General features: G+C 40.2%; 1 protein-coding gene across 3 annotated transcripts in view; it reads right to left on the bottom strand.

Moving 5' to 3' along the window:
- The window catches only part of TMEM132D (transmembrane protein 132D), a 263778-nt gene that overhangs the window by 92946 nt on the left and 144182 nt on the right, over window positions 1-26650 (bottom strand). For all 3 annotated transcript variants that reach the window (XM_054082875.1, XM_009555725.2, XM_054082877.1), the window contains one exon: window positions 6290-6473. In XM_054082875.1, coding sequence (XP_053938850.1) covers window positions 6290-6473 — 184 coding nt within the window. The remainder of the gene's footprint in view (window positions 1-6289; window positions 6474-26650) is intronic.

The raw sequence follows: 26650 nt of genomic DNA, 5'->3' as shown, positions 1-26650 counted from the left end.
TGATTCCTGTAAGGATCAGAAATTATTTTAATGTGGAAACACTTCCTATATGATAAATAGCCTCTTTGCTGCAGCAATTGATTTTATTTATTTATTTGATCTATTTATCCAGCTTCTTACACTGAGGGTATGTAGAACAGTTTATTTCCTGTCAACATTTTAGTTATATTTTTATAAAGAGCATCAGGACCACGTTCAAACAATGAATTATCTAAAAGCTATAATGCTAAACTGGTGTTCAGGTTTTGGATACAATTTATTTAATGTGATTGCCATAAATATAACTTCTCCGAGACCAAAATGGCTCTAATGGGTTTGAGGACAAGAATGTACTCATCTGCAATGGGAGAATGTGTTTCAAAGCACAGTAAACAGTGCTTTGAAAATTGTGCTAAGAGGCACCAAAACAGACCTTTTAACAAAATATCGTCTTTTATATGAAGCTTGTTACCCATATGTGTTATAAAATACTTCTGTCCAACAAATAAAGACATTTACTTTTTACAGCTAGTTTATTAACCTGACCTTGTAAAATGAATATTCCACTTGTCTTTCATACAATAGCAGCTGTGGTGACACAAACACGGAAGAAATGATTGTGCTGGTTTAAAAGGTTATTTTGCTCCAACGCTCCCAGTGACCCCTTCCTGCAGGTTATTAACCTCATAAGTCACCTGAGATGAAGGATAATGTGATCTTTCTTCCTATCTAGCTCAACCAAGTTTGTTTAAATCACCTTCATTTGCAGCTTGAAAATATGTCGGTTTGATCTGCAGCAAAGCAACTTTCCTCTGTAAGGACAGAGCTGAGTTGTGTGTGAGTTCCTGAGGTCAGAGACAGCTCGCCAAGTTAGGACTCCTCGGTAGGGTCAGATGAGTAGGAATAATTCCTGGCCTTCACTATAACCTGTTTGTTGCAAAGTAATGAGCTGGACTTTGGTTACTGACTCTGCTTAAGCCTGTCATAAATCAGGACTCTCTTCTTACAATCTTTTTCTACATTTGATTTAAACCTCTCTCTGCCTCACACCTCACTTGACTGCCTTGGAGGCCAATGCTGCATTGCCCGAAGACAATAAATAACGGGCCCAAACCTGACAGATAGCTCAGTTGCTGATACAAATCTGTAACTGTTTACCACCCACCTTTGCCTGCTAAAATATGGCTGGGAGGGAGGGAAGGTTGTCTTTGGAGTTCTTGCCTCTGTCAAGCAGGCAGCAACCTTACCACTGTACCATCAATCAAATTTCAAATCCCATCTTTATTTTCCTGCCTGTTTCAGTTCTCAGTAATAAGGTTAACCTTTTGTTTGATGTGGAATAGATTATAAACATACCTAAGAGCTGTTCAACTGTATTCAATCAGAAGGAATAACAAGCAGTCCAGGGACGTACAAGCATAAAACTCACCAAACCCCAGAGCAGAGCAGAGTCTGATGAAGACTGAAGGGAGCCTGTCCGGCCGGTCCCCAGTGAAGGTGAAAGGGGCTAATGCAGCCCCAGCGCCAGGCAAGCTGTCCTGCCCGCCAGCGAGTCTGAGATCCTCTGGGCTGCAACAAAACTGAATCACTGACTCCAAAATCTGAATATTGTGATCGACATGAGGTAAACCAGCGCTACTCAGCCACTGTTACCATGACTGTGCAGCACTCAAGGATTCTCACTCTGGAAGGCAAAGCTTTTCTCCTCTTTCCTAGTTGCACAGATGATACAGCTGGCATTAAGAGCAGCTCGGCTGTAAGGTTGGACTTGATGATCCTGGAGGTCTTTTCCAACCTAGTGATTCTGCGATTCTGTAAGGGCTGGGGAGTCTCAAGAAAGCAATCTAGATTCACAAACATTTTATACACAAGGGCACTCATCATCCCACTACCTGGCTTCTTCATCAGCTTCGTATGTCCTACCATCACCTGAAACACTTGATTCACATCCACATCTTTCAACCTAATAATGCTTCGAACATCAAGGCAACTATATTTGTGTGAGCCAAGCTGACTCTGATATTGACTTGCTGATTTATAAATTTAAAACACGTATGCAGACAACAATTTATCACAAATTGAAGGTCAGGAACATGCAACCTTTTCAAGAAATTTCTGAAGGGACATTGAGCATCCTGCATATATTTTTTTTCTATATTCTAGCAGAAAGTGAAGTTAACACGATATATTTTCTAGTTACAGGACTACTCTAATAAGGGATTTATCAACCCTGGGACCAACATCTCCCCCTGTGAGATTTATAAAGCAGGTGTTTTGCCCCGATTCCTTACCAGATTAGTAAATAAAGGGAGGGCATAGACAGAAGAGGTTTAGGGCATGTAGACAGGTAAGTCAGAGGATATACAGATTCAGAGCTGGTTCAGTTAAGAACCAGCCCATATATTTTATTATTCACAATTTTTATTATTATTTACAGGACAGATTTCAACCTATCCGTTTACCAGCATGTCATATCTGCCCTCTGCCTTTCTCAGCAGGGATTATCTTGTATGTACACAGATGGCTACAGAGCTCGTCTGTCTCTCATCCTCACCTAATCATTAAGGTTCAACAAAAGGTGAACACCATAATTAAGAAAGAGCTGACAGAACGTTTAAAAGCAACAATAATCAATAGCAGCAAATGTACAATTTGAGTGATTAAACCTGTGACATTCATCACCTAACAAAATGAGAGTGAAACAAAATAGGGAAGAAACACTAGAAAAAAATTCAAACAGGAATTGGAAACTGATTCTTTCAGACACCAACAAGAAATAATGTCATATTCTAGAAGATTCAGGCATATTATTCTCACTGGCTGTCACACCACAACTCATAAAACCTCAGCAGCTTAGCATGTTAATGGGTATAAACTGGAGAGGGGCAGATTTAGACTGGACATAAGGAGGAATTTCTTCCCCATGAGGGTGGTGAGGCCCTGGCCCAGGTTGCCCAGGGAAGCTGTGGCTGCCCCATCCCTGGAGGGGTTCCAGGCCAGGTTGGATGGGCCTTGGGCAGCCTGAGCCAGTGGGAGGTGTCCCTGCCCATGGCAGGGGGTGGAACTGGATGGGATTTAAGGTCTCTTCCAACCCAAACTATTCTAAGATTCTATGATTCTATGATCAAGACAGTGAATGAAAAAATGGACCATATGCCTTTTTAATACCGCATTTCAAAGGTCTTCAGGGGCGCTAGGGTTTCTCTGTGTCACGTTATTAGAGGTGAATGTTAAGAGAATGACGTTTAAAGAGAATTAGTATGTCTGTCAGTTGACAACAGAGAACAACAGAGATGGCTTTTCCCTTTTCTTGTGATCTTTTTTTCCCAAAGTGCTAAATTTTCAGTAATTACCGTGGAGTAATCTGGCATTCCTTGCCCAGAATTCTCTATCTAGAATAAAGCATACTGTGGTTGTGTACTTCCTGTACCAATCAGCACGTTCTTAGGATTGCTCTTCTTCAGTTCCCTGGCCACACACTGGAGACACAGACCTCGCAGTGAGAAAGCTGGCAGGGAAATGAGGAGAGTTCTGAATTGCGTCTATGCAAGAAACGCACAAATTACTGTGGTAACTGGAAGAAATTGGTGAAGAACATCATACCACACAAATATCTGCCTCTTTCACAGGGTTTAGTGGATGTTTGATTTCTGTCAACAAGGCAAGAGCTTGCTATGTGGTTGTAGGAGCCACTGCAAAGTAATCATGGTAAAAAGCCAGTAATTTTTTATAACCCTGGATAAACGTTTTTGCCTGTATTTCATCAGGCTTAAGGGAAAAAGATCATGCATTGCAAATATCCAAACAGGTGCTCACAGGTTCTTACAATGTTCTCATATTAAATGTCTTCTCCCATGCTATTCCCATTGTGCCAACAAGGGCCGGCTGGGGTCCCATGCACAGCTTACCGAGACACGTTCTGTTACACTTCAAAATTAGAAAAGCTGTTATTAAAGTGTGTGAAAATATCAGTCTGTACCCACACATCCATAAAATACACCCTACGGCTTTTCTTATCAATATCCTTGAGTGCTCCACTGTGATTTGTGTTGCCATTATTGGTGCAGGGCCCTGCAGGAGTCTCAAAGGTTGGAATGCTAACATACCATTGGAGAAAAAAACATGTGCTGGAGAAAGGTAAGGTGAGTACAGCACATGTCCTAATAACTTCAGTAGAAGGGGGTCATTTCCAGTGTGCCCTGATGAGTATATATGCATTGAAATCTTTCCATTGCAGCACTTCATAAACAAAAACAATAGGGAGGCTCTACACTGGCCAATCTTCTGCTTCGCATTTTACAAAGCCATAACAGCTAGAAAAGACTACAGAAAGCAAAGATAGTGCAGAGGTGGTATGTGCTGGTCCATTAAAAAGCAAAGTCCTGCCTAACGTTAAACCAGTAAAATAATTGATTCGAAAAAATAACCTGTAATTGAAATATCCAACAGCATTTCTATTTATTGCTTCTAAACGTGACGTTGCATGTTCCACTAAGAAGCCCAGCAAAACCAACTCAAATTCATCCCAGTTTCCAGGAACAAATAATACAACACTTTGTTTTCATCGTGGTTCTTCCTAAATGAAAGAGTAGAATGTGTTTGTTTTTTAATTTAAAATTTGTAAATTAAAAACTGGCTTTGCTAAGATCGCAGGGAAAATGAAAGTATCAGAGTAATCTAAGTTACACATCTTGAAAGAGCTGCACCTCAATAATCATTCCTTAAGCAGAAAGTGAAGCAGTACAAAGATCTGGAGATTTGTGATACCCCAGAGTTTCTCCCCTGACACTCCAGTAAAGGTAAAGAAGGTTAAAACCATTCCCAGCCTGTCAGTAATTAGCAAACCCCTGTCATTTATCTTTGCTTTCTCTCTCACCCATTATCCCAACACCTGTTGCCTTGTCAAATGCCACCTACGGGCAACTTTATAGACCTCATGTGACCTTTCAGCACAGAATTTTGTGCTTCTGCAATAGGGGCTGTTTTTTCATCTTTTAATGGAAATGAAGAGAGAGGGTTGATTTATGGCAACTGCCAGGAGAATCTAGCTTTGTTCTTAGGAAGTATTTTGTGCCACTATATCACTTGCTACAAAAGCAATCACAGATTGTGGGCATATATAAGAAGAACTAGAGTTTTCTGCAAGAACTGGAACCACTAGGAAAGAAATCTTTTATCTTTTCATTAAAGGTTAGAAAAAATAAACCCTCCACATCTGAGATTATGAAAATCAGATCCCCACGACAGTCTGAATACTCCAGAACTCGTGTACCTGCACGTCAGAATCCCAACCTGCAGACCTGAAAGCCTCTTGTCTTACCAACAAAGCAGCAGAGATCACCCACTGCTGAGTAGCTGGAGCTAGACCATGAAAATCATCATGGAAAACAAAGGGCTCAGATAGACAACTCTGATTTATTAGGTGGCCACAGTACAGATGGAGAAAGCTGTTTCAACTGTGATATACACCTTGGTAATGAAAGTGTGAGCCATTGCAAAAGAAAATAAATATCTTTAGTGAAATAAAGAATCGCAACATCTGAGTAGCTCTAAAGTTGGTAAATAACAATAGCCATTATCAGTTCTGTGAGTCTGGAAATGCTGAGAATGCCTTAAGCCTTCAATAATGGCATAATTAATTGGTTATCAATAGGTAAACATCCAGGTTACATCTTTTTTAAATGCTCTGAGATTGATTTTTGGGGTTTTTTTTTGGTGCTAAATAACAATGTGTCAATATTTTCTACTAGATTGTCTAAGAACAAACATAGGGCACAAGCAGACCATAGACAAGCATATTTCATCCCTAACCAAGAAGAAATGTGAAGGAAAGAGAAGAGGAAACATGCGAAATTTCTCTTTGTACTTGGAATTTGGTTATCTAACAGTTTCAAGGGAAGATCAAGGCTAAAGGATCAGGTATTTTTCAAGCCCTGTAGTTTGCACTGGAATGGTGAGTCAAACCATCTAAATGCGTTTATGTGGAAAAAACCAGTTGGCCACGTACTGTATTTTGTGTTCCTCGGGTAATTAGAAACAACTCAGAAGTCACACCATGACTTTTATTGCTCTTCTCACTCCCAAATGAATATGGAGTCAGAATTAAAAAAAAAACCTGAAAGAACGTGATTCAGGAAGTCCTTAAACACCAGAACAAATGTAAGAGGACTTGTGGTTCCAGTAAGACATTTGTATTGATGTGCTGAAACTCTCTGTCCGCCCATCCCTTTCAGCAGATCATTAGCATCCACCAGGCACTCGAGTTATAAAGTAATATTAAAAACTTGCAGAAAGCCAGACATTTTCTTACCATAGCCAAAGGGAGAACTCCTACCAGGTCCTTCTGGCTTACATAGATCTTGGAGATTCCTAGATCAGATGTTGTATCTCCAGGATATTCTACCTGCCATGTAATGAGCTGAGTCCCAGGTAAGTCAGTTAGGTCTTCAATTTCGAAATCAATCTGCATGATTTCAGAGGAAGGACCCTCCGCACTGCAAGAAAGAAAGAAAAAGAAATGTTCCATTTATCTGACTGATAAGCCAGCAATATAATTGCTTTTATATTAATAAAATATTGGATTAAGGCTCTTCCAAAGAGAGGATTTGGTGGGATGATAGATTTAATAATGAATTAATCATTTGCACTTGTCTTAAGGTTTTGGGGTATTTTCCATACATTCAAGCAGCTTAGTAACACCCTGTGACAGGGATCACTAAGCGTTGCTCCCTGTTACAGGTGGAGAAACCAAACCAAATCAAATCAAAGCTCAGGCTAAAGCTACAGCTTAAAAATCCTATCTCCTCGTCTCTCCCTTTAACGAGCACATTGCAGTTCCTCCCTGTTAAAGCAACATATGAGCAAATCTAAAGGGAATCACTTCTTGAAATGAGAAACCACTGTGTTAAAACTATTTTCTGCTTTTTAAAAAAGGAGGCACAGAAGAGAGGTCAAAGCTCAGGATGGAGTCTGTGAACCAGGGCAGGAGGGAGCAGGGGACTGGAAAACCTGGTATTAATTTTTGGGTTTACTGCTACCTTGCTGTGAATCTCTGTCTGAAGCTCCTTTTGTCCTTTGCTAAACTAAGAATTACAGGTAATTTAGCTTGTTGCAAGACAGGATTGTTACAAAACTGGATTATTTAATACTGGCCAATCCTGCTAGGATCCCTGAGAACAAAACACCAGAAAAGAACAAAGAGTTACTAGATATGATTCTCCAGGATACTCTGGCAACATTTGGATTAGCGACACCTTAGCAATGCTTCTTCGCCTTTACACGCGCTGTCCTTCTTGACGTTAAATAGTTCATCTAAGCAAATACCATAAAGCAGAAATTTAAAGTGGGAAAAGTGGAAAGGGGCTCATTGGCACAATTCTGGCAAAGCTTGTTATAAAATCAGCTACTGTATAGAAAGCAATGTGGTGAAGTATCTCCTGTCTATCTTGGCAAAGTGAGCTCCACAGTTGAGTAGCATTTATAGAGACAAAAAAAATAATCTACTGTAAAGTTGTTGAGGAACACAGAATTTCTTAGCAGGGCAGAAAACCAGGGGACACGGAGAATGGCAGTGCTTTTACTTCTGAAGCACTGAGGGCTAAAAAGATTGTCAGAGTTTATGTGGAGGGGAAAGGAAAGAGCCGGATTTCTTTCAGTGGAGTAATAAGCAAGAAGAGAAAAAGTGGTATGGCACCACCGTGTCACAAGCCACTAACGTTGGAGAGTGCAACTAGAAGAAAGAGGAAACATTTCAGCAACTGATTAGAGAACCCCAGAAGATGTCCAAACTGCAGCAGGTTTTTCCAGCTGATGTGGGATAAAAGCTAAAACTTAGCATATTTTATTATGAGGACCAGTTATGACAACAACTCCAGCTTGGGATTCGTCCCAAAATACTCTGAGATTTTTATCATGCTGGCTAAATCCAATGCTTTATCCAAGGCTACTGCCCAAAGAGTTTGGATTTTAATAGATGTTTTGAGTTCTTGCTGTCCTGGATGGAATTTAAAAGGAGCCTCTGTGTTTCCAAAATGGAACACATTGTGTTCAATTTCTCATTTCTTCATGTCAGGAAAAAAAGCAGTGCAATTTCTAAACTAGTACTGAATGCAGTCTTATTTCATGCTGACCTAGGTAGGATCAGAAAGCTGCTTTATGCAGCTGTGGCTATTGAAACTCAGTTACCTTAATTATATGAGCAGGAATGGGCAGTGCATTGCCTATAAATACTTGGCAGTGATCCTATTTTATACAGTATGTTCTATCACAGTTTCTGTGTTTAAAGAACTAATTGAATCTTCATATAATGAACCTTGCTTTTGTGATTCTATTCAGGGTGCCTTTATTATTGCATTGGTGTCTGTTACTACCAGTCACTGGTCTTGCAGAATTAGTGCTGTCACCAGAAACGTGTCCTGCAGCAGCAGTGAGGGGGCTGCGGGGCAGAATGCCATGGAAAAAACAAATGATTGTCAAAAAAGGCAATTGGCTTAATCTTTTCCAGGTATTTGGGGATAAGGAAAAAAGGAGAAAAGTGATTAGGACACAGGAAAAAATATGGAGGGAGTGAAAGGCAGTGGAAAAGATGGGGAGAGAGAAGCAGTCCTTATATTTTTGAACAACAGCTTCCACGTGGCACAACTATGGTAATCCCAAAAGAATATTTATTTTAATTTCTCCTTCAAGCAGGTATTTTAATGAAGCATTTTTGTAGCAAACTCCCTCTCCGTCCCCCCACACTTTGCTACCAAATGCAATTTCGATAGAAATTATTTGATATGGCTCCTCTTAAAAATACTAAACACCTCCAAAGGATGAGATTACAAAGCACCTGAAAAATCAATAAGAATCTCATTACTGTGACTAAAGATGTATTAAAAAAAATGTGAAAGCATAGCATGACCTATGATCAGACCGAAGCTGTCAGCACCGGGTCAGGAACTTTTGTTTAATTACTTTACTCATCACTTGCTGTGATGATTCTTCCATGAGCAGTTCCCATGGATCTGTGTCCTCAACTGGAAGCCCTCCTAAGCAGTATTTAGCAACTGAAATCTTACAATAGAGATGTAAAGGAAAAAGTTACCTTTCAGAAAATACAGTTTAAAAAAGGTAAATGGAGAAATCTGGACAAATAGAATTCGTTACTAGAGTGCTGCCACATAAACACATTCCTGGCTTTTCTTCTAAAGTCAAAGCTGCTTGGTACAACAGGAATATTTCTATAGGGTAGTCAGCCGCTGCTACTTGAAACGATGCACTGCCTGATCCCCCTCAAGGCAGCATTATACTTTATGGTCACTATAATGCAATAACATGTTGGCAGCTCATCTTTGCTAATGCTAAAACCATTATCGCTACCAAGAGGACAGCAACAGCGTTTATAACAATAGGGGAGGCTTCATGATTAGAAAGTTTAGGATGGGCAGACCCAAAGGTTCACAAGAGCAATCTAAGCTGAGCTGAAGAGTGGGAAGAGTGAAATGGTTCTTGGTGCTAATTTAAAGTCAAATCCTTCACATGAGGATTTGCTGTTTATAGTTGACTGTTTAACTGTAACAGAGTTCACTGTGGTGTCAATACACTCTCCAGTGAATAGAGTTCTGCTGAGCTGTGCGCCTTGTAGACACGTTTTTAAAGGGTCTCAGCCCAAACTGGTAACAAGGAAGACAGAAAACAAAAAGAGAAGTTCACTGAAATGGAGTAGTTTGGTGTTTCCTCCTGCCAGGACAGCACTGGCATGTGCTATTGAAGAACAGCTACTGGATGTCGGCAGTGTTAGGCAAGCTAAGTCTCCCACTCCTAATTTCACTCGCTGTTGTACTAGCTTTGACCATTATATAATGCTCACAAAACAAGATGCGTTCTGAAGCTGCCAAAATGTCAGGAACATAGTGTTTCTTTTAATACAATGCATAAAGTTTTATCACTGTCTTTAGAAAGCTGTAGTGGACACTACAAGCCTAAAGCCATGAATATGCTAAATAAGACATATGATAGGAATGTCAAAGAGCCCTGGGGAGAAGAAAGAAAGAAGGTAATTATACTTTTCTACCTCCAGACACGTACCCAGGTCTCCAGCACGTCTCTTGCAGGCTATTGAAAGAGTCTGTGGCCCGACACACTGCACAGGCCGTGCTGAGGTGGAAGAGCAGTGCTCAGAAAAAGATGTTTCCAGGGTTAACTGAAAAACTTTCTAGCATGAGGGGAGACAGCAGCACAGCTGATCCCATAAGACTGAGGAAGTCTGTAACCATTATCTTCATTTTACAGGACAAAAAATTAAACTGAACATCACTTGCCCATGAAAAGAAGGATAAGGCGATTTATACACCACAAAGTGTATAAGATGATTTATAAACACAAAGTGGTGTATAACTACTATTTCAGAAATTAAGTGAGTTAAAAATAAGTACAATTCGTTGGGTAAAAGTAAGATAATATGCTATATTGTCATACCAGATAAAAACACCACCCTAATTACTTCCAGCTCTATCAGTTGGGCTATGAAAAGATTTTAAGGCTTGCTGTCATCTGTTCTGCCACTGCTCAGAGCCAACAATGGCAATATGGGTTAAATATAACTTCTTGCTTGTGTGGAAGGAAATATTATAAAACAATATGGGATGTAGAATAAAGTCATAACAAAGAGCAGTGAACATTTAGTAACAGAACTCCACATTGTTCTGAAACTGAGAACAGTGTTCTGGAACTCCACAGTGTTCTGAGAAGGCTCTTCCAATACCTGAAGGGGCCACAAGAAAGCCAGGGAGGGGCTGTGTACAAAGGCTTGTGGTGATAGGACGAGGGGCAATGGGCATAAACTGGAGAGGGGCAGATTTAGACTGGACATTAGGAGGAATTTCTTCCCCATGAGAGCGGTGAGGCCCTGGCCCAGGTTGCCCAGGGAAGCTGTGGCTGCCCCATCCCTGGAGGGGTTCCAGGCCAGGTTGGATGGGCCTTGGGCAGCCTGAGCCAGTGCGAGGTGTCCCTGCCCATGGCAGGGGGTGGAACAGGATGGGCTTTAAGGTCCCTTCCAACCCAAACTATTCTATGCTTCTATGAAACAATTAATTTCTTATATAGTTTTTTTAAGAGCTTTTTCTATGGTATTTTCTGCAGTACTTAAACAATTTCACAAAGAGCAGGTTTTTTGCCCATCCCCTTTAGAACTGCAAGCTGTTACGCCTAATATTATCACTAAAGGGTATTTCTTTCCTAGCCAACATGAGGAGGTCAAAGGGACTTCAAAGGACCAATAGAGAATCAGCCTTTCCTTCAGTATATCTGCTTTTTTGTACCTTCTTTCCTTCTGATTGATAATCTCTTTCCAATCCTAGAGTTCCACTATGGTGCACAAGCATTTCACTTATGCTCCTCTATAGCTGTGTCTCCCTAGCGGTGCCAGAAGCCTACGGACTCCATCCCTTCTGCAATGTTACTGAGAGTATGCGACTTAGCAACATGTTGTCTTCCTGCCCAAACAGATTTTGAGTGGGGAAAAAAAGGAGGAAGAAACTGGAAGAAATTAAGAAAAAAAATCATAGACAGAAAAAAAAATGACCTGTTATACAAGGATGTGAGGGACAGAAAAGGAGAAAATGAACTTCAGTGAGACATTGATAAAAAAGTAATGACAGAAAAATAAGCGTGCATAGATGCTTTGTGAGAAACATGTAAAAAAATCCAGGTGAATGGGAAATAGAGATATTGTAGACAATAGTAAAAAAAACCCCAACGTGGTTTCAAACTTTGTTCTCAGTTGAGTCAGTCCGTCTACCCATATTTAAAGTAGACAGGAATCTTTCATAATCTTCATCCAAACAAAGATTGGCTGTCTACTCTTTGCTGAATCCTTAACAAATACCCACAACTCTGGTTTCAAGAAAGAGCATAATTCTGTGACGGTTTTTTTTGTTTGTTTTAAGAAGCCTTTGCGTGGGAGTCAAACTGTTGTGGCAGGGAGACACATTTGCATTCCTCTCCATTTCTGCCAGAGAGATAGAGATCACATCTCTTCTGCATAAACAGGTACTTGTAATACAATAAACTACTGCTGCTTGGCGTGTCTGATAGCATCCTAGAAATTACGTGTATAGGATGTGAAAGTTTAAAATGTGGGATCACTGACGGGGAGACCATAAAACTAACATGTGAGGTATAAAAAACAGAATGAGAAAGGAAGACTGTGTGTTAAGGTGGGCTAATTCATTTGGGCTTCTCTTCAGTGCTCATCACCACACAAAATGCCACTGTTTTGGAAATGCTGACAGCTTCTTCAAATTCAGCCGGTGATGATTAAAAATCCCTCTGCAAGAGGTGATTATGGGTGTAAACTTCACAGCCACATTTAATCTCTCTTCTTTGTGTGTGTTTCCTGTATTTAATCTTTAACTTCAGCAATCAAAACCTTCCCGTGCAAGCCTACCCTAAAACAACGGACACAAACACGTCTGCTTCAGGCAAGATTTTAATTCTTCAACACAATACGGGAAGACAAAGCTGACAAGAGCATTCCACTACTCACGCACAGTCTTTAGATTTCTAAACTTTATGTCTCTAGGTTGCAGTTCTTCCACAGTCTCATATATACAAAACCTAAAAGCGAAACCCCCTTAAAATAATCTTTCAGGCACAGAGACAGGCTTTATTTTAATGAATTTGCCTGTCACAAGTCTTACGAGGAGCGGCTGAGAGAGCTGGGGTTGTTTAGTCTGGAGAAGAGGAGGCTGAGGGGAGACCTTATTACTCTCTACAACTACCTGAAAGGAGGTTGTGGAGAGGAGGGAGCTGGGCTCTTCTCCCAAGTGACGGGGACAGGACAAGAGGGAATGGCCTCAAGCTCCGTCAGGGGAGGTTCAGGTTGGATATCAGAAAAAAATTCTTCACAGTAAGGGTCATTGGGTACTGGAACAGCTGCCCAGGGAGGGGGTCGAGACACCTTCCCTGGAGGTGTTTAAGGAACGGGTGGATGAAGTGCTTAGGGACATGGTTTAGGGAGTGTTAGGAATGGTTGGACTCGATGATCCAATGGGTCCTTTCCAACCTTGTGATTCTGTGATTCTGTGATTCTGTCTTTTCATAAAATCATAGAATAGTTTGGGTTGGAAGAGACCTTAAAGTCCATCCAGTTCCAACCCCTGCCATGGGCAGGGACACCTCCCACTGGCTCAGGCTGCCCAAGGCCCATCCAACCTGGCCTGGAACACCTCCAGGGATGGGGCAGCCACAGCTTCCCTGGGCAACCTGGGCCAGGGCCTCTCCACTCTCATAGTGAATCCTTCTGGTTTCCGAGGCAGAGTGCGATCAATGAGTATTTTCCAGCATTTTTTTTTTTGGAAAAGTTTTTATACAGGATAAAAATTGCAGAATTATAGTGAATTATTTCATTCCTACAACTAGCATTTAAGCTAAAAATCAAATATTGCAAGATTTACCATTACACATAATGAGTTAACAGCGTGATATTGTCCTGCACCAGCTGAGCTGCTGGCTCAGCTCTAGAATGAGAGCTCAACGTATCCAATGTTTGATCTCCCAAATCTAGTCAGTCGGTACAAAACTAGCTGGCAAAGACAGCAGGATCCCCACCTCTCTTTTGCAGGTGAAAAGAAAATGCCAGAGTAAACCCCAAAATTCAGAGTTGTATTAAATCAAAACCAGATGGTATGGCACAACACCTGCACCATATGTTGCCAGGGAACCAGTGCATACATGCTGTATGCCTCAGTCTCTGGTCCCAGTCTAAACAAGTAAGAAAAAAGGAAGAAATATTTTAGAAAGTTAAGTGAAATGTGTGGCTTGGGGCTCAGACTTTCCCCAAGGTCAGAGAGGGTATCTGAAAAAAACAATATCTGTATCATCTAGCCCAGTGTATTACAGTAAAGATCATTATTCACCATTGCTACATCAAGATAAGGTGATACGTACAGCAGCACATTAAAATTTAATTTTATTCATTGTCATTTTACTACTAAAAATTCAGCGATGGATAGGATGAAAAGTCATTTTTCTTCAGGCATCAGTGTATGAAGTGAACCAACAAGCAAGAAAAATCACAAAAATATGAGTCTGATAATCAGATAATAAAGTTATTTTAAAAAAAAAAAGATCCACCTCTCTGGGGCACGACATCAGCAGTGCTGGTTGAGAAATATTTGCTGAATTATTTATTTGTTTTTTGGTTTTTTTTCCTATTTTCAAATAAATTATTCACTAAACAATTTTCCAGCTGTTGATAGCACTTTTCCCAAATAACTCAAACCATTCAAAAGAGCTAAACATTAGCAAACCTTTTAATATAATATAAATTAAAACCAATTTCCCACCAAGCCGTCATTTCTGCTCAGAACCATCATTCTGAGCATCTCTTGACATAGTAAATCCAGTGATCGTTCACCATGTTATGCTAAAGGAATGGTAAATCAACATTGATTTTATTACATCCAGTCTAATAATCGTCCAATTAATTATTCAACACAGTAGTCAGTAAACATCAAGTACTTTTGAAACCGCGCAATCATGGGGCAACAGCAGAAAACTCGCAGTTACTGTGCAGGTGGGGTTGAATTGCAGGGCTAAGAAAACAGTTTTACTGACAGTACAAAGTCTAATAAAATACTACAAATATGTTGCCAATCTGTGTTTCTCTACCTGCTGTCTTTTATTGCCCTCAGCATAAAAATAACAATAAATATAACAGAACTCATATATAAGTGTGATAAAACTGCAAAGGAGCTAACCAGGCATGCAGCCACTAATGAGCATTATTAATTGGTAAAGTTGCTACAGGATCTGTCTAAAGCTCAGCCCACATCGTACAAGACGACTGCAGAAAGTGATGTTTGGCTTTTTTAACTGACAAAATGGGAAAATAGGACAAAGATAATAGAATAATCATTTTACACAGGGGAAACTCAAGTATAAAGGCCTCAAAGAACACTTCAGAACACACTGAGTGATGTGTTGATTGTGTATCTGTGGTTGATAAGGACCGGCAGCGCTATAGGGATCTGACTCTTACCCGATGACCCTAGGCCTTACCCTTTAGATTAATAACAGTCTTGAGCGTTCCTACAAAAAAAACTTAGATATTTCTTTCACATTACAGTTTCCCAGGCTGTTAACGATGTCACTATCTCCTGAAAATGAAAGAAACCTTTCGCTGAACGGGAGGACTCACACAAACATAACAACCATCAGCAGGGAATGAGACCCAGTATTTTCACATTAAAAAATTACAGGGCCAGCGCAGCAAATATTTGCTCTTGAGCAATCCCAGTGTACTAAATCATGACATCAAGAGCTTTGCTCAGTTCACTACCCTGCAGCAAAACTCATTCCTGTCCTACAAATATTTATCCACCTAAAATCCCCTATATACATGAACAGAAAATTTATACTTCTGCATAAATATATGCGGGATTAGGCTTGCTGAATTCAGGTTAAATCTTTTTTTAATTATTTCTCCGTGAAAGGCAAACATATAGAAAAAGTTACCTACATATGTGCTGTACAAGAAAGCTTTCCATAAGCTCAATAATTTTGTTTAACAAAGACAACAGGCCTTTGTTCTCGTGATGGCCCACCTCGATGTACGTGCAAATGCTGGAGGCACTTTCTGAGTCTAAGACTTAACACCTGGTTGCCAAACTAACGTAATTATGGGTAGGTAAAATTCAGTTGAACAAAGAGATAATCCAGTCATTGACTCTGGTCCTGAGAGAGGCACCACACTGCAGAACGGAGGTTACAGAACATGGACACACAGCCTTAGTTCTGTCTTCTCCAGAGTGCCAATCACAGGGTTTACAACAATATTTTCCAAGTGGTGATGTTGGTCCAGGGTAGAAGCAATCAAAGGGGCTATGAAGTCTTGAAGAATAAAAATCTTACTCCCTAAACTCCACCTGATATTTCTTTTCATGACTGCATGCTCCTGCTCATCTTCTGAGCGACACACCTGATAAATTTCTTATATACTCTTAGATAAATGCTTATTTTTATTTTTTTCTAGTAAACACAACACATTAAAAGGAAGTGCTAGAATCATCAGCCTGTAAAAATTGAGAAACTGGTGTAAGAGGTACCTATGGAGTGAGTGTCCTGAGAAGCAATTCCTAACCAAGCTAAGTTATTATTTTCACATTCACAGCAAAGATGCAGCACTTGCCTACTTTATGATCCACACTTCAGACATCAGCTGCTCTCCTTGATGCCCATCTTGGTCATTTAAGTTTTGAATCCAAAATGATTTTAAAATTACCTCCCCTACCCATTTTTTAAAAAATTAATTGTAGTCCTAAATCCAGAGTGGAAGATCCATTATCTTAGCACGTAGCACCATTCACGTCTCCAAGGTGAGATCTATAACATACCTTTTTTGTGCCTTGCTTATTAGTGCCTGCACTAGTTCAACAAATGCAATTATATATAAAAGCAGCATTACATTTCACAAGACTCAATGCCTCAATATATTTCAAAATTAGTGGCTTCTTTGGCAAGATCTGCCAAGGCATAGCCAATATTCGAGATTAGTATCCTCAACTACAGCAACTTCCTCTGCCATGAACTATTCAGTAGGCATTTCTGCTGAACTCATACATCTTGCAAAAGTGCAAAGTTCTTTTCAACTAAAAAAAGAAATGATGTTTTCTTTACCCAAATGTTCAGTATTTGCCAAGTCTAGAATTAAAAGAGAAATGCCTTCCAGCCTCCTTAATGTTAAAATAAAAGAAGTTTCCAGAATTTCTTTTCTTTCTTATTTTTAAGTATAACCAAAGAGAAAATATATACATTGCTCCTCATCCTCCCTCTAGCTTTTTGAAAAAGCTTTAGGCTGAAATGTATTTTTAAATCAAAGAATTATAGAGCAATCTTGGTTGGAAGGGACCTCTGAAAGCCATCTGGTCTCATACCTTTCCCAAAGCAGGGCCAATTTCTGTGTTGGATTAAGTTTGAACACTTCAAATTTTCTCACATGGAATATTCTTTTTGGAATAAGCCTTTCCAAAAAGGCTTATGCACTAACATCCATGTGTAAGGGACACAGGCAGGCACAAGGACCAAGTCTTCTCTTCTATCAGCATTTAAAGATTTGAAACTTAGTCATGACCCAGTAACTAAAGACATCTTGGTGTCTGTAAGGCTTCTGTTCTCTTTCACCACACGTGATTCTACAAACTGTTCTGTCCAAGTTTGATTGAAAGACAGTGTTAATAGGTAATGATAAGAACACAAACAAATTTTTACAGTAAAGATATTGGATGTGGAAGTATGCTAAGAAAGGCAGGATCAAGAGACTACATTTACTAAACCCTGAAAATTAAATAACAACATGCTCTGTCAGGCTATTTCCAAGACTGTCCTACAGCAAAACCATATCAGCACTAAACGGAACACTGACACCTCTGCTTTTCACCTTCACAATCCCATGTGTTAGCTGCACAGCGCTTGTGAGCTTCAGCTCAACCAAGCTCTTTAAAATGCAGCATTTATTAAACAATGTCATTACTATCTGCTGTACTATAATGGGAAATGAGACCCCGACGAACAAAAGCATAAAATACAAAAAAAGACCTAGAGACTCAATTGATAATTTAAATATTAAAAGTTTAGTAAAATATATAAATATTTGGAGAATTATATGGACTACAGAAAGCCATGTTTGCTACCAATTTTTGTCAGTTGAAGATGACTGCAATGCATATGCAAATATTGACATCTGTTTTGTATATCACACATGTTAAAGTTGGGAGCATGTAACAGGTATCTCTGGGCATACACTGCAGTAGGTACATTGCTTAGCTTTATGGACATATTTCAATCTTGACCTGGTACACTAAGAAGTGCACCCATTAAAATTCCTCGGCTGTAAATATCAATATACAGTACCCTTTCCCTGTTCCAGGTATGGTAAAGTTTTAGTATTTGAGCAGATGTTTTCCCTCTGCACACGTTGGGATAATCTGTTAGTCATGATGAAATCATATAAACAGAATGATGTTACAGGTCCACAGCTGAGTCCTAAGCCCTGTCAGATCAAATAACAGTTTTTGATGTATTTGTGACATTAAAAATTGTATGAGTTCAAAATCTCACAGAACCCATGTTCTCATTAGCATGAACTGTTCCATTAAGTCAAGCATTGCCATCATTTTGGGTCTCAATGCATCCAGTGTTGACACAACTGACTTTTCACCAGTTTGAGCACCTGCACTTGAGCTGAGAAGGATTAGTGATATATAAGGGGAGATGTGCGTCCTGGCAATCACTGGATTCACTCTGAGGAATTACAGTGAAGAAAATAATAAGGACAATTTATGATTATGGCTGTTATGCTACAGAGAATTACCCAACAGAAAGACCGACAAACTATCTCCAGGGTAGATAAGATGGTAGATAACAGCAACAATTTGCACCAATTTAGGTATGTGAGTATATCGGTTGTTATCATAGAATAGTCTGGGCTCAAAGGGACCTTAAAGCCCATCCAGTTCCAACCCCCTGCCATGGGCAGGGACACCTCCCACTGGCTCAGGCTGCCCAAGGCCCATCCAACCTGGCCTGGAACCCCTCCAGGGATGGGGCAGCCACAGCTTCCCTGGGCAACCTGGGCCAGGGCCTTACCACCCTCATCGTGAAGAAATTCCTCATGTCCAGTCTAAATCTGCCCCTCTCCAGTTCACACCCATTGCCCCTTGTCCTATCACCAAAATCCTTTGTAAACAGCCCCTCTCCAGCTTTCCTGTAGCCCCTTCAGGTACTGGCAGGTCGCTATAAGATCTTCTCAGAGCCTTCTCTTCTCCAGGCTGAACAACCCCAACTCTCTCAGCCTGTCCTCATATGGGAGGTGCTGCAGCCTTCTGATCATCCTTGTAGACCTCTTCTGGACCTGTTCCAACAGCCCCATCTCCTTCTTATGGTGAAGGTTCCAGAACTGGACACAACACTCCAGATGAGGTCTCCCAAGAGAGGAATAGAGGGGCAGAATCCCCTCCCTCGCCCTGCTGGCCACGCTGCTTTTGATGCAGCCCAAGACACGGTTGGCTTTCTGGGCTGTGATCCTTTAACGACTTTTCTGTCTGACCATCAGCAATCAGTTATCAAGCAGTCCTAATTTTATTTATGCAAATGGTCCTGGAGCTGCTAAAGCAAACATAGAGAGCAGCTGTTTGTATGAAAGCTATGATCATTCATTCTAGATGAAAAAATTTCAGCACCGGAAGGAAAGCAGAGCTGCATTTATGTGCTGGCCTGGACAGCTAGAGGCCTTGGTCCGTATGGATACTCCCCTGCTACTGCAAACACCCCATCATATAACCTCTGCATAAACTTATCAAGCTCCATTTTCAAAGCACTTAGGGATTTTAAATCCCTATTCCCCTGAAATGCTCTTCCAGAACCTGATTATTCTAATGGTTAAAGCAGTCAGAGGAGCCACCCTGGCTGGAACTGAAGCCTTCTATGAGCCAGCGTTCAGAGCAATCAAACCACAGCACACTCCAGACATCGAAATAGATAGCATGGCAAACGCAGCCTCACTTCCTATAACAAGTGCTCATAGCAAAACACTAAATAACTCTGCAGACCTTCTGGAAACACGCAATGGCTGATAATAGCTCCCTCATTCAAAATTATTCCTTCCACGTTTCCGTGTCCTCAAATCACCTCCAGTCAAACAAGTCCTTCCCTACCCTGATATAGCTTTAAACAAAAGAATTACATTTCTATCTGCAGATAAACTTAAGTGGAATTTAAACATTCACTGATCTACATAGGCAGGTGGAGAAAAAGTAGGTTCCTACAACCTTATCTCAGTATACTCTGTCAGAATGCAACTATATCTGTCTGCTGTTTCCGAAAAGAAAGAAGTCTTTCAGTAAAAAGAAGAGTATTGTCAAACTAGTAACTAGAAAACTGAAGGAGAGAGAAAACCAGGCATGGCATGAATTAGGGAAATGCTTCCTGAAATACTAAGGAAAGGTGCCACTGCGAGTAAGAAGTATCACCTAACAAAAGTAAGGATCTCATGCCATCAGCTTACGTGACAGACACATGACATCACATAAGCTTCTTACTATGTGGCAAACTTCTGCCTAATAAAATTCGGGCTTTAAAGTCACTTTTATTGATACGTTTGAAGATAATAATCTTGGATCATAAAAGAAAATTCTGTGGGAAACACCCACCGACTCTGGGGACTGAGCAGCAGCACAAATTGCATTGCTTTTACTTGTAAGAACCTCAGAATCTTATTTAGAAATCTTTATAATTGACAGTGGAAAGATGTGCGTCTACCCCTTAAAGAGACGTATTGATTTTATTGAACTGAAGGCAAGGGAGGAGAAATCCTAATTATTATAATTATGAATTTAATAATGCTAGTAATTCATTAATAGTTTCAACAGATTCATAAATCATTCACGTAAGTGGGAAAAGCAGTAAGTGAAGATCAATTTCTCCTCAGAGGCACTGCAATATTTCCCACCCTCACTGGAATTTGTAGAACAGCTTTCCCTTTGTGAATAGCAGAGCTTCACAAGAAGATGAGATCAGAGATGAAAAATTTGTATATCAAAACACAAGTAGGATTTCATTTCATGTTAGACACCTATATGTTAGCTTGCTTGAATTACTGACATTTTTTTTCCACTACTCCTACTGCTATTGGATTATAGTTTCATAGTCCAATTTTGAGTCTTTAATGACTTAATTGAATATAAACTCTCTTTCTTTGCAAGTGTCGTGTGCAACATGACACTATGGCAAATATACACACTACTACTCTTTCACCACAACAGAAAATCCTCAAGTGTGTATCAACCGGACCACACAATCGCCAAGAAATGCAGTCTGAAGATATTTCCTCCAAGTGAGCAACATGGAAAATCTGGATAAAACACATACTTCAAGCCTCATAACTACCATGATTCTTGAAATCCATGTGGCAAAATCCAGCAGGTGGCTGTTATGAGAAATAAAAACAACCAAATGACAAGAAGAATTAAAACACAGCACTGCCAAAATTATCACTGCAGTCTATGAATACGAACAGATTTTTAGGCATGGTTTTCCTTTTGCTTTACTTGAGCTGGTTGACTTTAGTTATACTTTCATTGCACAGCAGGATAAGGTACAAATAAGAGCCTGAGTGACTGAAGGAAATGGACCAGTTTTTCTAAAAATAGCAGAAGAAATAATTTCCCAGATTTTAAGAAAGCCTGAATGTGCAATACTTGAAGTAACATCAAGAAGAGCAGAAGGTAGGTTGGTGATTTTCTGAAAAAAAGAAATCAGTAAGTGAAGTTTAAAAGGCAGAAGAAACAGAAACTGTTACCTTTCCAAAAATATTTCAAGGATTTAAGCACCAAGGAGAGAAAATTGCTCGAGCAGGGATGGCGGGAGAGTATAATTAGAAACAACGGGAAATATGGACCAAATTCAAAGCAAAAGGACGGTGTAAGAGTCTCAAAAGGAAATAGCTGGAAAGGTTTAAAATTAGGCAGGGTATAATGCTTGGAAAGAAATATTTTTTCCAGTAGCAGCTATGGCTGTAACAAGCCTTTCTTTGGTTTTGCCTAGTTCCTTAATAAAGAAAGGATTATACAATCAGCATATCTCTGTGTCTGTCATTCCCTCCAGTAACATTAGACCAATTGCAACAAATCTAGGCAGAAGCATAGAGGTTAAGAATTATTAAGCTTTTTGGAAGCAGGTAGACAGCAGAAGAGAAGAGACCAAGAGATTAACCCCTCTGACAGAAAAGATGCAGTGCATTCCCCAAGAATCCATGTACACACTCATTTCTAAGACGCAAATGCTTAGAAATCAGGCTTCTGTCTTTTGGCTGCTCACTGAAATATGCCTTAACTTTTATGGCTCCCTGATTTTCTTTAAAGTTTCAGATCAGAACTTGACCCCTACTCAGCAAACCACTGAAGCAAGCTCTTTCAGTCTTCAGGGACTCAATCTCATTTTATAAGTTAAGCATATGTGTAAGTACTTTGCTAAATAGGAATGAATTTAAATACTCCGCTGAGCTAGGCTCTCATTTATCAGCAAAATCACCAATTCAACTCAGTAAATTCACCAAATTATACGTGGAGAGAATTACTCCTCACCTTTGTTCAATGCTGCATGAAAATGACCCCTGTAGGAATACTGAACCCTTGAAACAGGTGTCCTACGTAGTTAAGAGCATGACCTACACTTTCACTCCAAGACATCCTAAGTCTGTAAACAGTAAACCAACGCTCATAATGCTATCATGAACAAACGAATCTTCCTCTCACTCCCAAGTCTCTCAGTGTAGAGTACGCTTGGTATCTGATGGGTTGTTTATGATCATTAGCACAGCTAATGTAAATTTAAGAGGCAATATGATTATTTTGCATATCACAGCATCCTAGGGTACACAAAGAATAACAATAACTGAAATGTAAGGAAGGAGAAAGAAGTGTTTTTTGCTGTAAAACCACCGAGTGACATGAATTAATCATATTTCTCTGACAATGCCAAAAGTAAAAGAGCTACCAAATATGTCACTACCTGTTATTTCCATATTTAATAATTTAGAATTCTTACTTTTTGTTCATAAAAGAAGCATCACATTCTGCAGACTTCATGGAGATGCAAAACAAGAAGCAACAAATTCATATCTAAATTGCTGGCACACACTTTACCAATGTTAAGGAACAAAATATTCTCAAATATGAAAGTCAGGAATTGACGTCAAAGTTTTTACATAGATGTGAGAAGTGGGCAGATGAATTGTGTGGAGAAAAGATGTAGAAACAACTCAGGAGCCATTTGTAGAAGAAAGGGCAACAAAGAGGACTGAAGTAGTAGTTCCATAGCAGATATTTCTCCCATAAGTATGCAAATAGCAGCACCGCCATCAGCGCTGATGAGAGTAGATCTGCTCTTAGTTTCAGGAAGACGTATATTGAAAACACGCTAATACTTTTCTTGTCTACCTCATAAAACACTAATTCAGCCAAATTCCTGGCTGATGGAAAGAAAAACCCACTTATCCTCTACCAGTGCTGAAATTCCACATGAAATTCATTATCAGAACTGGACTGGCCTAAATGGCTCCCACGGCAGCGGGTCCCTTCCCAAGCAGGGATACAACAGAAGCTGCCAGAGTTGTGAAATATCGCTGTTGACATAAAGCACTGAACTGAGAACACAGCAAAAGGATGGCTCTGTTGCTCCTCTGGTGAGTGACCCTGTGCAAGCTACTTCACCTCTCTCTGCTACAGTTTTTTGACATCTGAATATGATTCAGGGCTTTGAGATTTGTCAGTGAAAATTCTTCATAAACAGGCCAGGAGGAAGAGTTCAGGGCTAAGCTAGGATTTAAAAAAAACCTCAAAACTTGATCACTGAGATGCTACAAAAGCAGAACCTCGTCTTTGTACATTAATAGATTAGAGTTGTCTGCAGTACACCCACCAGAGTTGAATACCCCGAAGAATGGTCAGCTTTTCTATATCACATCTTCCCAGTCTCCATGAGCTGCAAAGCCCATGGCAGTCCATAAAAGAAGAGTTAGATTTTAAAAAGTGAGTTTTTTTCCTAGCTAGATTATTCCACCCCATTGCATTCAACCATGTAATATGTCACTGGAAAAATGGCCTTCTTGCCAGTCTTTAAAATAAAGATATGTTCTCCATGAGTTTGTTTTGAAGCCCTTCAAATACAGCATCTCTTTAGGTGGCAGTTCTGGTCTTCATCAATGCAGTGGAGTTCCACAAGATTCAGCAGGGAAGGAGCACCAATGACAACTGAAAGCAGGAGCTGCTATGCCATTTTCTATACGACCAGAGATCTAAGTTGTCTATTTAAAGAGAAAAAGTTCAGTAGCACATCATTTTAGAACTAGATTAGGTTAGTAGCACTAACTTACAGTATCAGCTACTCCAGCTCCCACTAAAACTACAACAGAGAGAATTTTTAGCTGTGCTTTGCATTCCTAGACAATACAAAGCCCCCAGTGCCGTGAATGCTGCTGGCTTTATGAAGATATATATCATTTTCATGTGGCTGAAGCAACCCTGGCAAAGAGTCTGTGCCAATTTGACATCCTTCCCTTCCTTCAGTTAGCATACATCACTCATGGAGCCACGCCATAATGCACAGTGACACACACAGAACAGACAGAGCAGAAGAAAGCTTTCAAAGCATTTCAGCTCTTCTTTACGACACATAAATAGAAGACACCGAATTCAGTCGCAGCACAGTTTCCAGTCTTTGACAATACAATCTACTCCCTACAATTGAAATATTTATTCAGGCACAATTACCATCTAAGATTAATATTTAAATCAAGGGTAATTTGTTTTCATTATTACTCTTATTTCTTTTTAAACAACAGTTAGGATTATAAACTGAATTAGATGGTTTATTCATGAACCAGATCTTTAATATTATATGTTTATTAATACCAGCCTGAAACGCTCAGTCACTGATCAAACTCTGTATTTTCCAGAGCGATGGCTTGAAAAAAAACCCTAGCCCCTGAGCTTTGAATTTTACAGCCATTACTGTCAATTATACACCCCACTGTGGGACCAAAAGAAATCTTCATACACATCAGCTACAGCCTTATCCCTGAATTTTGCTTTTGCAGAGGCAATTGTTATTTCAAACACTGAAGGGTGAGGAGAGAGAAAGAGGGCAAAAACCCAAGACCGCCATAATGCAGGCAATTGAGATTCAACCCATCTGTTTGGACACCTTGATATACGAGTATGAATTTTTTTAAAAGAATATGTTTTGATATTTGTAATAATTATGATAACACCGAGCTCTCACCAGTCTCTTCCATGCAGGGATCTCTTTATGAAGATACAGACATAGCAAAAGGGATTTTACAAATTACAAAAACTAGAAAGCACTGAAATACAGCACCTTGAACAAGATGATTTTAGGGACCCCTGCAGTCTGGAGGAGAGCATGGTGCCGCACACAGACCCCTGAGCTGCTGGTGACTGTTTCCAAGCGTGGAAGTACCATAGGCACGTGAGGGCACCTCTGCCTGGCACCTCACTTAGCACTGCTGTGTTACTTTGGAGACAGAAGGTAGTAACTCCTCGTGATGCTGTGCTGATCTATCAGGTTGAGGGCTGCAAGCCTGGCACTCTGTGCAGCCATCTTTTTGATGGGATAGAGGGGCCAGAGAAGGCTACTAGAAGAGCTAGGAAAAGAGGTTTAATCTGGTTCCTGGCTGAAATAAATGGGAATTTTGCCATTTCAATATGGAATGCAGTTTCCGCTGTAATAGTTTTGACTCCTTAGAATCACAGAATCACCAGGCTGGAAAAGACCTCTGAGATCAATGAGTCCAACCATTCCTATCTGCCACTAAACCACATCCTTAAGTACCTCATCTACCTGCCTTTTAAACCCCTCCAGGGATGGTGACTCCACTGCCTCCCTGGGCAGCCTCTGCCAGTGCTTGATGACTCTTTCGGTGAAAAATTTCTTCCTAATGTCCAGTCTGAACCTCCTCTGGTGCAGCTTGAGGCCATTCCCCCTTGTCCTGTCCCGTCACTTGGGAGAAGAGACTAACACCCACCTCTCTACACTCTCCTTTCAGGTAGATGTAGAGAGCAATAACCTCCCCTCAGTCTCCTCTTCTCCAGGCTAAACAACCCCAGCTCTCTCAGACACTCCTTGTAAGACTTGTTCTCCAGCCCCTTTACCAGCTTTGTTGCTCTTCTCTGAACGTGCTCCTGAAACTCAAAATGTCCTTGGACTATTGTCATATCCATCAGACCACACTGCAGTGACATTCACAACGAAGTTTGAACTCATTGTCACCCTAAAGTAAAGCAGGTCTCATGCCTCTTCTCTCCTTTCCAGCTGTCTTTTCCACCATACGGCTTTTCTATGATCACGCAGCAAATTTTTGTCTAAGTGGAAAAACAGACAATCAGAAACCTCCTTGGAGCTCCTGAACTCTGTCAGGTTTGTAGTAAGACCAGTCAGCACTTCCAGATGCTTCAGGGCTCCCTACAGGTGCTGGGAAACAACATGAAGGGCAAACCTGTCAGCTGGACTCTTCATTCTAGAGCCTTAGATGATTGAAGTACCTCAATGAGTGGGTTAACAGTCTCTGATTTAAAAAACTTACCTCAAATTATCCACTGACAGTAGAACAGATAGAGCTTGAAAGACTGATAAAAGAAAAGCAGAAATGAATATTGAAGGCTGGCTATTAAGTTGCTCTCTTGGTTCATGTACTGACATAGGGAAGATTGTTCCCAATTCCACACAAACATTTCCAAATCAGCCCTTCATGCAACCTGAACATAGAATGGGGCTTGTCTCTAGCTTTAAAAATTTCTGTACTATGTGTAACCTCCTCCCCTGTTCTTCATTGCTACTTGCAACAGCTGTCATCGGATCTGGACTGAAACCAGGAGAAAATCAAATTTTACTCCATTGCTATGAAGAATTCGGGTTACCCAGAGAGTTTGTCAATTTTTTCATGCTCATGGCTGGATCTCTCCTATATCAAGACGCAAAGCCTCTTAATTTCCACTGAAATCTACAACTCAGGAGTTCTTTTCACAGCAGACAAGCAAGATTTTAAGCAATTTCTCCTATAAATACACAGCATCAAAGACTTCAGACTGAGTTGTGTATGTAGCTTAGCAGATTA

The sequence above is a fragment of the Cuculus canorus genome, chromosome 17 (assembly GCF_017976375.1).
Source record: "Cuculus canorus isolate bCucCan1 chromosome 17, bCucCan1.pri, whole genome shotgun sequence".
Classification (NCBI taxonomy): Eukaryota; Metazoa; Chordata; class Aves; order Cuculiformes; family Cuculidae; genus Cuculus; species Cuculus canorus.
This window is presented reverse-complemented; position numbering and strand designations above follow the sequence as displayed.